Here is a 16,486-nt window from a genome sequence, read left to right as displayed (position 1 = left end):
GTCCAGAACATGAGAACAAGGTCATCTTCTCACACTTTCATCTCCTGTACGTGAGTCTAGTGTAGGCGTCCTTGAACGCAGCATCCGTGGGCAGCCGTCGGGCTCTCGCTGGTTCCTGAACGCACCACGGCTCCGCTGCCATGTTGTTTTGCAGCTCGGTTCCGCCGCTCAGACTCTCCTGGAACTTGTCGCGTTTTCCCGAAACTCTCTGACGGTTCCGACTCTCTCTCGGGTCCAGAGGATCAGAACCAGACTCAGCACAGAGTCACGGGACCAGAGCGCGCGCGCAGGTGAGTGTTTGGCGCGTTTGTAAACTTTGAGTTGAGTTAGCTTGTTAGCTTAGCCGCCTCTCACCTGTTGAACCTTCACCTCTTCAACTTCTCTGCTCACCTGCGCGACACTAACGTCGTGGACTCGCGTCAAAAGTTGTAAAAGTAAAAAGTAAAGCGCGTCAGGACTTGTTTGTGACGTCACAGAGCTGCCAGGTCTTTGGACGTATCGTACGTGATCAGGTACGCCGCGTACGTGACGTCATCGCAACCGTGTTGACTGATTTAAATCGATATAAAATGGTCCAGGACGCCAGTCACGTGATCCACACAGGTTTCACTTCTGCTCTGAACCACGTGATGTTTGAACAGTGATGATGTCATCAACGTCCACGATTTGACTCGATATCTCACGAGGATCAGCGAAGAATAATCTGCTTAAATCCTGCGTCACTTCCTGCTCCTCCACGACACACAACTACACACAAGAACACCTTACGACACACAAGAACACTTGATGACACACAACTACACACAAGAACACTTGATGACACACAACTACACACAAGAACACCTTACGACACACAACTACACACAAGAACACTTGATGACACACAACTACACACAAGAACACCTTACGACACACAAGAACACTTGATGACACACAAGTACACACAAGAACACTTGACACACAACTACACACAAGAACACTTGACGACACAACTACACACAAGTACACCCGATGACAAACAAGTACACCCGATGACGCACAACTACACACAAGAACACCCGACGACACATAACTACACACAAGTACACCCGACGACACACAACTACACCCGACGACTCACAACTACACACAAGAACACTCGACGACACACAAGTACTCGATGACACACTACTACACACAAGAACACTCGACGACACACAAGTACAAACAAGTACTCGACGACTCACAACTACACACAAGAACACCCGACGACACACAACTACACACAAGTACAACCGACGACACACAACTACACACAAGTACACCCGACGACACACAACTACACAAAAACACCCGACGACACACAACTACACACAAGAACAACCGACGACACACAAATACACACAAGAACACCCGACGACACACAACTACACACAAGAACACCCGACGACACAACTACACACAAAAACACACAACTACACACAAGAACACTCGACGACACACAACTACACACAAGAACACCCGACGACACACAACTACACACAAGAACACCCGACGACACACAACTAAACACAAGTACACCCGACGACACAACTACACACAAAAACACACAACTACACACAAGAACACTCGACGACACACAACTACACACAAGAACACCCGACGACACACAACTACACACAAGAACACCCGACGACACACAACTACACAAAAGTACACCCGACGACACAACTACACACAAGAACACCCGACGACACAACTACACACAAAAACACCCGACGACACACAACTAAACACAAGTACACCCGACGACACAACTACACACAAAAACACACAACTACACACAAGAACACTCGACGACACACAACTACACAAAAGTACACCCGACAACACACAACTACACACAAGTACACCCGACGACACACAACTACACAAAAGTACACCCGACGACACAACTACACACAAAAACACCCGACGACACACAACTACACACAAGAACACCCGACGACTCACAACTACACACAAGAACACCCGACGACACACAACTACACACAAAAACACCCGACGACACACAACTACACACAAGAACACCCGACGACACACAACTACACACATTACTGTCACATGTCTCTGACTGTGTGTTTCCTCCGCAGACAAGATGGTGGACCGACTGGCCAACAGCGAGGCCAACTCCAAACGCATCACGATGGTGGAGAGTTGCTTCGGCGCCGCCGGGCAGCCGCTCGCCATCCCGGGCCGCGTGCTGATCGGCGAAGGCGTTCTGACCAAACTGTGCCGCAAGAAGCCGAAGGCGCGGCAGTTCTTCCTGTTCAACGACATCCTGGTGTACGGCAACATCGTGCTGCAGAAGAAGAAGTACAACAAGCAGCACATCATCCCGCTGGAGGGCGTCACCATCGCCTCGCTGCCCGACGACGGCGAGCTGCGCAACGGTTGGCTCATCAAGACGCCCACCAAGTCCTTCGCCGTCTACGCCGCCACCGCCACCGAGAAGGCGGAGTGGATGAACCACGTCAACAAGTGCGTGGACGACCTGCTGCAAAAGAGCGGGAAGGCGCCCAGCGGCGAACACGCCGCCGTCTGGGTGCCCGACTCCGAGGCCACGGTCTGCATGCGCTGCCAGAAGATGAAGTTCAACGCCGTCACGCGCCGCCACCACTGCAGGAAGTGCGGCTACGTGGTGTGCGGCGCCTGCTCCGACAAGAAGTTCCTGCTGCCCAGCCAGTCGTCCAAACCCGTGCGGGTCTGCGAGGCCTGCTACTCCCAGCTGACGGCCGAGAACTTTGACCCCGTCCGCCGACCCGGGTTCGACAACCTGTCGGACGACGACGAGGACGACGACAGCAGCGACTGACCACTTCCTGTCTGGTCAGAGCTTCCTGTCTGGTCAGGCTGAACTCACTACAGATCCTGGTGCTTCTACTTCCTGTCGCCGCGACTCCACGAGCAGATCCTTCACTACCTGAGACTCTACTGGTGCCTTTAGATCTTCTTCTGTTTCACAATAAAGTCTGAGAACTTTGAGCTGCTTGATGAAGATTGACAGCTGTGTGTGTGTGTGTGTGTGTGTGTGTGTGTGTGTGTGTGTGTGTGTGTGTGTGTGTGTGTGTGTGTGTGTGTGTGTGTGTGTGTGTGTGTGTGTGTGTGTGTGTGTGTGTGTGTGTGTGTGTGTGTGTGTGTGTGTGTGTGTGTGTGTGTGTGTGTTGACTGTAGTAACAAGTATATATGTGTAGTATTGTCCAGTACTTGACTCTGGTGTTGTGATAGTGTAGTAACAAGTATATATGTGTAGTATTGTCCAGTACTTGACTCTGGTGTTGTGATAGTGTAGTAACAAGTATATATGTGTAGTATTGTCCAGTACTTGACTCTGGTGTTGTGATAGTGTAGTAACAAGTATATATGTGTAGTATTGTCCAGTACTTGACTCTGGTGTTGTAATAGTGTAGTAACAAGTATATATGTGTAGTATTGTCCAGTACTTGACTCTGGTGTTGTGATAGTGTAGTAACAAGTATATATGTGTAGTATTGTCCAGTACTTGAGTCTGGTGTTGTGATAGTGAAGTAACAAGTATATATGTGTAGTATTGTCCAGTACTTGACTCTGGTGTTGTGATAGTGTAGTAACAAGTATATATGTGTAGTATTGTCCAGTACTTGACTCTGGTGTTGTGATAGTGTAGTAACAAGTATACATGTGTAGTATTGTCCAGTACTTGACTCTGGTGTTGTGATAGTGTAGTAACAAGTATATATGTGTAGTATTGTCCAGTACTTGACTCTGGTGTTGTGATAGTGTAGTATTAGTGTATGTATGTGACAGAGAAGTTCAAGAACGTTGGACTACATCAGGTTCAGCTCTGAGGGAGACAAGAATCTTTATGGACGATGATGTTTGCAGATGACATTGTGGTCTGTGGTGAGAGCAGGTGGAGATATGTTCTAGAAAGAGAGGATGAAGGTGAGTCGCAGCAAGACAGAATACATGTGTGTGAAGGAGAGGAACCATGAGGAACCATGAGGAACCATGAGGCTACAGGGAGATGAAGGTGGATTTTAAGTATTTATGGACAACAGTCCAGAGCAGTGGAGATTGAGGAGAAGAAGAGTGAGGAGTCATGTGTGAAAGGTTCAGACAGAAAGATCTACAAGACAGTGTGAGAAGATCTATGGTCTAGAGACAGTAGGACAAGGAAGCAGAGCTGGAGATGGATGAAGATGTTCAGGTTCTCTTTGGGACCAAGATGGATCAGAGGAACATGTGAGAGCCTTGGAGATGAGGTCAGAGAGAACGAGTCATGAACAGGAGGTCTTGAAGAAGATCAACGAGAAGGTTCATGTAGTGGAACATGAAGATGGAGGAGGTCTAGAGGAAGACCAGGTCCATTCACTGAAGCTCAAAGAAGAAACAAACGATATTCAAGTGGATCAATATTTTAACACATGATTGACAAGAACAAACTTGCGTCTTCGGTCACATGACTTCAGATCATTGAAGGTCACGTGACTTCACATCGTTGAAGGTCACGTGACTTCACATCGTTGAAGGTCACGTGACTTCAGATCATTGAAGGTCACATGATGTTGAGTTTGTGGTTTGTTGTCGTGCGTCACTCGACTCCCGATTGGTCGATCCAGTCCCACAAGTGGGCGGAGCCATCGGAGGCGGCGGACAGCAGCGTCCGGGGTCGTTGATGGTGCCAGACGTGGGCGGCGACCGTCACAGAGTTCGCCGCTGAAACCATGTGACCACGGTGCTCAAAGTGGGGCGGGACTTGTTGTGGCTCCGCCCCCCAGACTGACGCGTCGTAGATCAGAACGTTCCCGCCAAAACCTGCAAGAAACGACACATGTGGCCTCCTGGACTCTCACGCCGCTCGAGACCGGTACTGACCCGACACAGAGAAGGTGTGGTCCAGAGCCGGAGCCCACGACACCTGGACCGGCGCTGACGGCTCAGCGCGAAGGTCCAGGCGGGCCTGACGCTGTCTCGCCGGACTCCTCAGGTCTCGGACCAGCGTCAGTCCAGAACCGGACACCTGGACCAGCCTGCACCCGGACACGTCCGGTCCCGCCGACACGTCGCTCCACCAGACCTCCGGGTCTCCTGCAGGGCCCGCCTGGACGTGCGGCGGGCTGGACGCCCGAGTGTCCACCAGGTGAACGCTGCCGTCACCGCAGGACGCCACGAACACGTCCTGAGAGACGAAGTGCAGCGAGGCCAGCGCCGGCGCCGCCACGGCTGCGCGAGAACGAATGAGAGTCGTGTGCGTCAGTCTCCATGGCGACGTTACCGTGGCGAGACAGCGTTGCTCCCGTGGTCAGCCGGGTCACCGAGATGGCGCCGCTCCGAGCTCCGTGGACGAGGTCGGGCTGGGATGGTCGAACGGCCATCTTGACTCCGCCTCCTCCGGGGTCGCCGCCCGCTCCTCCAACACTTCCTGTTCTCCTGATGACACCTGTCGAGCCGCCGTCAGCCACGGTTCACACCTGTCGTGACATCACTGACCTCCGGCGTCCTCGCTCAGGTCCCACAGCTGCAGGTCGGAGCTCCGCCCCCCACAGGTCACCACACACCTGGCGACACCGGTCACTCAACACACTCACTCGACCCCGGTGACCTCGTGCCTCATCCTCACTCACCTGGTACCAGAGACGTGTTTGAGTCCAGACACCTGCGAGTCCGTGAACACACCACACGTCACCCTGAAGTCCCGCTGAGAACACAGACCCTGAAGACACACAGACACGTCAGTGACATCATCACTGGTGACATCATCACTGGTGACATCATCACTGGTGACATCATCACGGTGACATCATCACTGGTGACATCATCACTGGTGACATCATCACTGGTGACATCATCGCTGGTGACATCATCACGGTGACATCATCACTGGTGACATCATCACTGGTGACATCATCACTGGTGACATCATCACTGGTGACATCATCACTGGTGACATCATCGCTGGTGACATCATCACTGGTGACATCATCACTGGTGACATCATCACTGGTGACATCATCACTGGTGACATCATCACTGGTGACATCATCGCTGGTGACATCATCACTGGTGACATCATCACTGGTGACATCATCACGGTGACATCATCACTGGTGACATCATCACTGGTGACATCATCACTGGTGACATCATCACTGGTGACATCATCACTGGTGACATCATCGCTGGTGACATCATCACTGGTGACATCATCACTGGTGACATCATCACTGGTGACATCATCACTGGTGACATCATCACTGGTGACATCATCACTGGTGACATCATCGCTGGTGACATCATCACTGGTGACATCATCACTGGTGACATCATCACTGGTGACATCATCACTGGTGACATCATCGCTGGTGACATCATCACTGGTGACATCATCACTGGTGACATCATCACTGGTGACATCATCGCTGGTGACATCATCACTGGTGACATCATCACTGGTGACATCATCACTGGTGACATCATCACTGGTGACATCATCACTGGTGACATCATCACTGGTGACATCATCGCTGGTGACATCATCACTGGTGACATCATCACTGGTGACATCATCACTGGTGACATCATCACTGGTGACATCATCGCTGGTGACATCATCACTGGTGACATCATCACTGGTGACATCATCACTGGTGACATCATCACGGTGACATCATCACTGGTGACATCATCACTGGTGACATCATCACTGGTGACATCATCACTGGTGACATCATCGCTGGTGACATCATCGCTGGTGACATCATCACTGGTGACATCATCACTGGTGACATCATCACTGGTGACATCATCACTGGTGACATCATCACTGGTGACATCATCACTGGTGACATCATCACTGGTGACATCATCACTGGTGACATCATCACTGGTGACATCATCACTGGTGACATCATCACGGTGACATCATCACTGGTGACATCATCACTGGTGACATCATCGCTGGTGACATATTCACTGGTGACATCATCACTGGTGACATCATCACGGTGACATCATCGCACATCATTTCTCACCTTGTTCTCCTCCATCAGCAGTTTGAGTGGCAGCTGCAGCTCTAGGATCTGACTGGTGTTCCCATGACGACCTGCAACACAAACACCTGCAACATCCCAGAATAAGCAAGAAAGTTCTCTGTCATGTGACCTCAGGATGGACTCACTCTGGGGGGACGTCCACTCTAGCACCGGGGTCTGACCCTCCAGCTGATACATGTGGAGGTCCTCGTACCTGCACACACACACATACACACACACACACACACACACACGCACGCGCACACACAAAACACACACACACGCACGCACGCGCACACACACGCACACACACACACGCACGCACGCACACACACACACACGCACGCACGCACACACACACACACACGCACACACACACACACACGCACGCGCACACACAAAACACACACACACGCACGCACGCGCACACACACGCACACACACACACGCACGCACGCACACACACGCACACACACACACACGCACGCACGCACACACACACACGCGCACACACACACACACGCACGCGCACACGCACGCACACACACACACACGCACGCACGCACGCACACACACGCACGCACACACACGCACACACGCACGCACACACACGCACACACACACGCACACACACACGCACGCACGCACACACTCACACACGCACACACACACACTCACACACACACAGACACACGCACGCACACACACACACGCACGCACACACACACATATTATTTCTACTGTTTTTTTCTACTATATTATTTATATTATTTTATTTCTACTATTTTATTTCTACTATATTATTTATATTATTTTATTTATACTATTTTATTTCTACTATATTATTTCTATTATTTTATTTCTACTATATTATTTCTATTATTTTATTTCTACTATTTTATTTCTACTATTTTATTTCTACTATTTTATTTCAACTATATTATTTCTACTATTTTATTTATATTATATTATTTCTACTATTTTATTTCTACTATTTTATTTCTATTATATTATTTCTACTATTTTATTTCTACTATTTTATTTCTACTATATTATTTCTACTATTTTATTTCAACTATATTATTTCTACTATTTTATTTCTATTATATTATTTCTACTATTTTATTTCTATTATATTATTTCTACTATATTATTTCTACTATTTTATTTCAACTATATTATTTCTACTATATTATTTCTACTATTTTATTTCAACTATATTATTTCTACTATTTTATTTATATTATATTATTTCTACTATTTTATTTCTATTATATTATTTCTACTATTTTATTTCTATTATATTATTTCTACTATTCTATTTCTATTATGTTATTTCTACTATATTATTTCTATTATATTATTTCTACTATTTTATTTATATTATATTATTTCTACTATTTTATTTCTATTATATTATTTCTACTATATTATTTGTACTATATTATTTCAACTATATTATTTCTACTATTTTATTTCTATTATATTATTTCTACTATTTTATTTCTATTATATTATTTCTACTATTTTATTTCAACTATATTATTTCTACTATTTCAACTTTATTATTTCTACTATTTTATTTCTATTATATTATTTCTACTATTTTATTTCAACTATATTATTTCTACTATTTCAACTTTATTATTTCTACTATTTTATTTCGATTATATTATTTCTACTATTTTATTTATATTATATTATTTCTACTATTTTATTTCTACTATATTATTTCTACTATTTTATTTCTACTATTTTATTTCTACTATATTATTTCTACTATTTTATTTCAACTATATTATTTCTACTATATTATTTCTACTATATTATTTCAACTATATTATTTCTACTATATTATTTCTACTATTTTATTTCTACTATATTATTTCTACTATTTTATTTCTACTATATTATTTCTACTATTTTATTTCTACTATTTTATTTCTATTATATTATTTCTACTATATTATTTCTACTATTTTATTTCTACTATTTTATTTCTACTATATTATTTCTACTATTTTATTTCAACTATATTATTTCTACTATTATATTTCAACTATATTATTTCTACTATTTTATTTCTATTATATTATTTTTACTATTTTATTTATATTATATTATTTCTACTATTTTATTTCTACTATATTATTTCTACTATTTTATTTCAACTATATTATTTATACTATTTTATTTCAACTATATTATTTCTACTATTTTATTTCTACTATATTATTTCTACTATTTTATTTCTACTATTTTATTTCTACTATATTATTTCTACTATTTTATTTCAACTATATTAATTCTACTATATTATTTCTACTATTTTATTTCTACTATATTATTTGTACTATTTTATTTCTACTATTTTATTTCTACTATATTATTTCAACTATATTATTTCTACTATTTTATTTCTACTATTTTATTTATATTATATTATTTCTACTATTTTATTTCTATTATATTATTTATACTATTTTATTTCTACTATATTATTTGTACTATTTTATTTCTACTATTTTATTTCTACTATATTATTTCAACTATATTATTTCTACTATTTTATTTCTACTATTTTATTTATATTATATTATTTCTACTATTTTATTTCTATTATATTATTTATACTATTTTATTTCTACTATATTATTTCTACTATTTTATTTCAACTATATTATTTCTACTATTTTATTTCTACTATATTATTTCAACTATATTATTTCTACTATTTTATTTCTACTATATTATTTCTACTATTTTATTTCTACTATATTATTTCTACTATATTATTTCTACTATATTATTTCTACTATTTTATTTCTACTATTTTATTTCAACTATATTATTTCTACTATTTTATTTCTATTATATTATTTCTACTATATTATTTCTACTATTTTATTTCTACTATTTTATTTCTACTATATTATTTCTACTATTTTATTTCAACTATATTATTTCTACTATATTATTTCTATTATATTATTTCTACTATTTTATTTCTATTATATTATTTCTACTATTTTATTTCTATTATATTATTTCTACTATTTTATTTCTACTATATTATTTCTACTATTTTATTTCAACTATATTATTTATACTATATTATTTCTACTATTTTATTTCTACTATTGTATTTCAACTATATTATTTCTACTATTTTATTTCTATTATATTATTTCTACTATTTTATTTCTACAATATTATTTCTACTATTTTATTTCTACTATTTTATTTCAACTATATTATTTCAACTATATTATTTCTACTATTTTATTTCTATTATATTATTTCTACTATTTTATTTCTATTATATTATTTCTACTATATTATTTCTACTATTTTATTTCAACTATATTATTTCTACTATTTTATTTCTATTATATTATTTCTACTATTTTATTTCTATTATATTATTTCTACTATTTTATTTCAACTATTTTATTTCTACTATTTTATTTCTATTATATTATTTCTACTATATTATTTCTACTATTTTATTTATATTATTTTATTTCAACTATATTATTTCTACTATTTTATTTCTACTATTTTATTTCTACTATATTATTTCTACTATTTTATTTCTACTATATTATTTCTACTATTTTATTTCTACTATTTTATTTCTATTATATTATTTCTACTATATTATTTCTACTATTTTATTTCTACTATATTATTGCTACTATTTTATTTCAACTATATTATTTCTACTATTTTATTTCAACTATATTATTTCTACTATTTTATTTCTATTATATTATTTCTACTATTTTATTTCTATTATATTATTTCTACTATTTTATTTCTACTATATTATTTCTACTATTTTATTTCTATTATATTATTTCTACTATTTTATTTCTATTATATTATTTCTACTATTTTATTTCTACTATATTATTTCTACTATTTTATTTCAACTATATTATTTCTACTATTTTATTTCTACTATTTTATTTCAACTATATTATTTCAACTATATTATTTCTACTATTTTAATTCTATTATATTATTTCTACTATTTTATTTCTATTATATTATTTCTACTATTTTATTTCTATTATATTATTTCTACTATATTATTTCTACTATTTTATTTCAACTATATTATTTCTACTATTTTATTTATATTATTTTATTTCAACTATATTATTTCTACTATCTTATTTCTACTATTTTATTTCTACTATTTTATTTCTACTATTTTATTTCTACTATATTATTTCTACTATTTTATTTCTACTATATTATTTCTACTATTTTATTTCAACTATATTATTTCTACTATTTTATTTCAACTATATTATTTCTACTATTTTATTTCTATTATATTATTTCTACTATTTTATTTCTATTATATTATTTCTACTATTTTATTTCTATTATATTATTTCTACTATTTTATTTCTACTATATTATTTCAACTATTTTATTTCAACTATATTATTTATACTATATTATTTCTAATATTTTATTTCAACTATATTATTTATACTATTTTATTTCAACTATATTATTTCTACTATTTTATTTCTAATATTTTATTTCTATTATATTATTTCTACTATTTTATATCTATTATATTATTTCTACTATATTATTTCTACTATTTTATTTCTACTATATTATTTCTACTATTTTATTTCAACTATATTATTTCTACTATTTTATTTCAACTATATTATTTCTACTATTTTATTTCTATTATATTATTTCTACTATTTTATTTCTATTATATTATTTCTACTATTTTATTTCTATTATATTATTTCTACTATTTTATTTCTACTATATTATTTCAACTATTTTATTTCTACTATATTATTTCTACTATATTATTTCTACTATTTTATTTCAACTATATTATTTCTACTATTTTATTTCAACTATATTATTTCTACTATTTTATTTCTACTATTTTATTTCAACTATATTATTTCTACTATATTATTTCTACTATTTTATTTCAACTATATTATTTCTAATATTTTATTTCTATTATATTATTTCTACTATTTTATTTCTATTATATTATTTCTACTATTTTATTTCAACAATATTATTTCTACTATATTATTTCTACTATTTTATTTCAACTATATTATTTCTACTATTTTATTTCAACTATATTATTTGTACTATTTTATTTCTACTATTTTATTTCAACTATATTATTTCTACTTTTTTATTTCTACTATTTTATTTCTACAATATTATTTCTACTATTTTATTTCTACTATTTTATTTCAACTATATTATTTCTACTTTTTTATTTCTACTATTTTATTTCTACAATATTATTTCTACTATATTATTTCTACTATTTTATTTCAACTATATTATTTCAACTATATTATTTCTATTATATTATTTCTACTATTTTATTTCAACTATATTATTTCTACTATATTATTTCTACTATTTTATTTCAACTATATTATTTCTACTATTTTATTTCAACTATATTATTTCTACTATTTTATTTCTACTATTTTATTTCAACTATATTATTTCTACTATTTTATTTCTACTATTTTATTTCAACTATATTATTTCTACTATTTTATTTCTACTATTTTATTTCAACTATATTATTTCAACTATTTTATTTCTACTATTTTATTTCTACTATATTATTTCTACTATTTTATTTCTATTATATTATTTTTACTATTTTATTTCAACTATTTTATTTCTACTATTTTATTTCTACTATTTTATTTCTACTATATTATTTTTACTATTTTATTTCAACTATTTTATTTCTACTATTTTATTTCAACTATATTATTTCTACTATTTTATTTCTACTATTTTATTTCTACTATATTATTTCTACTATTTTATTTCAACTATTTTATTTCTACTATATTATTTCTACTATTTTATTTCTACTATATTATTTTTACTATTTTATTTCAACTATTTTATTTCTACTATTTTATTTCTACTATTTTATTTCAACTATATTATTTCTACTATTTTATTTCAACTATATTATTTCTACTATTTTATTTCAACTATATTATTTCTACTATTTTATTTCTACTATTTTATTTCTACTATATTATTTCTACTATTTTATTTCTACTATATTATTTCTACTATTTTATTTCTACTATTTTATTTCTACTATTTTATTTCTACTATATTATTTCTACTATTTTATTTCTACTATATTATTTCTACTATTTTATTTCAACTATATTATTTCTACTATTTTATTTCAACTATATTATTTCTACTATTTTATTTCAACTATATTATTTCAACTATATTATTTCTACTATTTTATTTCAACTATATTATTTCTACTATTTTATTTCTACTATTTTATTTCTACTATATTATTTCTACTATTTTATTTCTACTATATTATTTCTACTATTTTATTTCTACTATATTATTTCTACTATTTTATTTCTACTATATTATTTCTACTATTTTATTTCTACTATATTATTTCTACTATTTTATTTCAACTATATTATTTCTACTATTTTATTTCTACTATTTTATTTCTACTATATTATTTCTACTATTTTATTTATACAATATTATTTCTACTATTTTATTTCTACTATATTATTTCTACTATTTTATTTCAACTATATTATTTCTACTATTTTATTTCAACTATATTATTTCTACTATATTATTTCTACTATTTTATTTCTACTATATTATTTCTACTATTTTATTTCAACTATATTATTTCTACTATTTTATTTCAACTATATTATTTCTACTATTTTATTTCTACTATTTTATTTCAACTATATTATTTCTACTATATTATTTCTACTATTTTATTTCAACTATATTATTTCTACTATTTTATTTCAACTATATTATTTCTACTATTTTATTTCTACTATATTATTTCTACTATTTTATTTCTACTATATTATTTCTACTATTTTATTTCAACTATATTATTTCTACTATTTTATTTCAACTATATTATTTCTACTATTTTATTTCTACTATTTTATTTCTACTATATTATTTCTACTATTTTATTTCTACTATATTATTTCTACTATTTTATTTCAACTATATTATTTCTACTATTTTATTTCTACTATATTATTTCTACTATTTTATTTCTACTATATTATTTCTACTATTTTATTTCAACTATATTATTTCTACTATTTTATTTCAACTATATTATTTCTACTATTTTATTTCTACTATTTTATTTCAACTATATTATTTCTACTATTTTATTTCAACTATATTATTTCTACTATTTTATTTCTACTATTTTATTTCTACTATATTATTTCTACTATTTTATTTCTACTATATTATTTCTACTATTTTATTTCAACTATATTATTTCTACTAGTAGAAATAAAATAGTAAGTAAGTAAGTAAGTAATATATAAATATATATTACTTACTTACTTACTTACTATTTTATTTCTACTATATTATTTCTACTATTTTATTTCAACTATATTATTTCTACTATTTTATTTCAACTATATTATTTCTACTATTTTATTTCTACTATTTTATTTCTACTATATTATTTCTACTATTTTATTTCTACTATATTATTTCTACTATTTTATTTCTACTATATTATTTCTACTATTTTATTTCTACTATATTATTTCTACTATTTTATTTCAACTATATTATTTCTACTATTTTATTTCTACTATATTATTTCTACTATATTATTTCTACTATTTTATTTCAACTATATTATTTCTACTATTTTATTTCTACTATTTTATTTCTACTATATTATTTCTACTATTTTATTTCAACTATATTATTTCTACTATTTTATTTCAACTATATTATTTCTACTATTTTATTTCTACTATTTTATTTCTACTATATTATTTCTACTATATTATTTCTACTATTTTATTTCAACTATATTATTTCTACTATTTTATTTCTACTATATTATTTCTACTATTTTATTTCAACTATATTATTTCTACTATTTTATTTCAACTATATTATTTCTACTATTTTATTTCTACTATTTTATTTCTACTATATTATTTCTACTATTTTATTTCTACTATATTATTTCTACTATTTTATTTCTACTATATTATTTCTACTATTTTATTTCAACTATATTATTTCTACTATTTTATTTCTACTATATTATTTCTACTATTTTATTTCTACTATATTATTTCTACTATTTTATTTCTACTATATTATTTCTACTATTTTATTTCTACTATATTATTTCTACTATTTTATTTCTACTATATTATTTCTACTATATTATTTCTACTATATTATTTGTACTATTTTATTTCAACTATATTATTTCTACTATATTTATTCAAACACTCATCATTCTATATATTCTACTATAAAACACAACAGTGACGTCACGAGCGTTGACGGGGTTTGTTTTGGGCTCGAGCTCCCACGTGTAACTGTGACGTCAGTGACGCGTGTTGTGAGGTGAAAATAAAGGTGTAGAAGAAAGAGTTACTTCTTCAGCGAGTGGAAGAACCAGCCGTCCTCGTCCTGGTCCTGGTCCTGGTCCTCGACCTGGTCCTGGTCCTGGTCCTGGTCCTGGTCCTCCATGATCAGTTTCCCGCCACGATCCTCTGCTCCCGCCGCACGCTCGGTTTGGCGCATGCGCGGGTCACGGGGGTAACACGTCACTACCGAGACTCCAAAGGGACAAAACACACAGGATGTGGATCAGGATCGGGTCAGTCTACAGTTTCCGGTGTCGCTACAATATCTGTCCCCCACTTCCTACGTGATGACGTCACACGCAGCATTTGCGAACGTCTCTTAAAAATAATCTTAAGGGTTAAATAAACGTCAACAGAAGGTTTACATGATCTACAGGTTTATAACCTCTCTCTTCACTCACCTTCATGAAGACATCATCACACTCTTTCATTTCCTGGTCTGACGGTCACGTGACTTTGACACCAACAGGAAGTGTCGCTACATGTGACGAAGCCTCTGATTGGCTGAAGCTGTTTTACTAATAATAACCTAATAATAATATAATAATTACACACAACTGTACAATGAAATACAAACATTCGAGTTCAGAAATAATTCGCTTTTCAAATAACAAAAATATGTTATAATATTAACCTTTTTATAACTCATTCTTTCTGTAGTTTATAAACACCTCAGTAATTATTTAGTTTTCATTGAAAACTAAATAAAACACATAAACACAATGATTTAAACATATTTAAGTGGAGAGTCAAAGTAATCCAACAATGATTTAAACATATTCACGAGGAGAGTCAAAGTAATCCAACAATGATTTAAACATATTTACGAGGAGAGTCAAAGTAATCCAACAATGATTTAAACATATTTAAGTGGAGAGTCAAAGTAATCCAACAATGATTTAAACATATTTAAGTGGAGAGTCAAAGTAATCCAACAATGATTTA

The 16,486-nt window shown here is 33.3% G+C and overlaps 3 protein-coding genes across 4 annotated transcripts in view; 1 reads left to right on the top strand and 2 right to left on the bottom strand.

The window, feature by feature from the left end:
• Positions 1-16,486, bottom strand: part of cfap418 (cilia and flagella associated protein 418) — a 55,904-nt gene that overhangs the window by 15,101 nt on the left and 24,317 nt on the right. The gene's annotated exons all lie outside the window — the stretch shown is intronic.
• plekhf2 (pleckstrin homology and FYVE domain containing 2) lies at positions 140-3,024 on the top strand. Its single transcript, XM_087812690.1, has 2 exons — positions 140-290; positions 2,133-3,024. The coding sequence occupies exon 2, from the start codon at positions 2,138-2,140 to the stop codon at positions 2,852-2,854; it is 717 nt and encodes a 238-aa protein (XP_087668816.1). The 5' UTR covers positions 140-290; positions 2,133-2,137; the 3' UTR covers positions 2,855-3,024.
• Positions 4,421-15,972, bottom strand: wdr73 (WD repeat domain 73). Of its 2 annotated transcripts, XM_087812867.1 has the most exons (9): positions 15,943-15,972; positions 15,550-15,733; positions 7,199-7,266; positions 7,053-7,138; positions 5,646-5,734; positions 5,512-5,579; positions 5,297-5,461; positions 4,897-5,244; positions 4,421-4,836 (listed from the first exon to the last, which is right to left on the bottom strand). In XM_087812867.1, exons 2-9 carry the CDS (start codon positions 15,696-15,698, stop codon positions 4,613-4,615), a joined length of 1,197 nt encoding a protein of 398 aa, XP_087668993.1. In that variant the 5' UTR covers positions 15,699-15,733; positions 15,943-15,972; the 3' UTR covers positions 4,421-4,612. The 2 variants fall into 2 exon arrangements, with proteins under 2 accessions (XP_087668993.1, XP_087668992.1); XM_087812866.1 differs by lacking the exon at positions 15,943-15,972 and having other exon boundaries at positions 15,550-15,786.

The sequence above is a fragment of the Callionymus lyra genome, chromosome 17 (genome assembly GCF_982586985.1).
Source record: "Callionymus lyra chromosome 17, fCalLyr1.hap1.1, whole genome shotgun sequence".
Lineage (NCBI taxonomy): Eukaryota > Metazoa > Chordata > Actinopteri > Syngnathiformes > Callionymidae > Callionymus > Callionymus lyra.
Note: the sequence above shows the minus strand (reverse complement) of the source record. Positions and strands in the feature narration are given on the sequence as shown.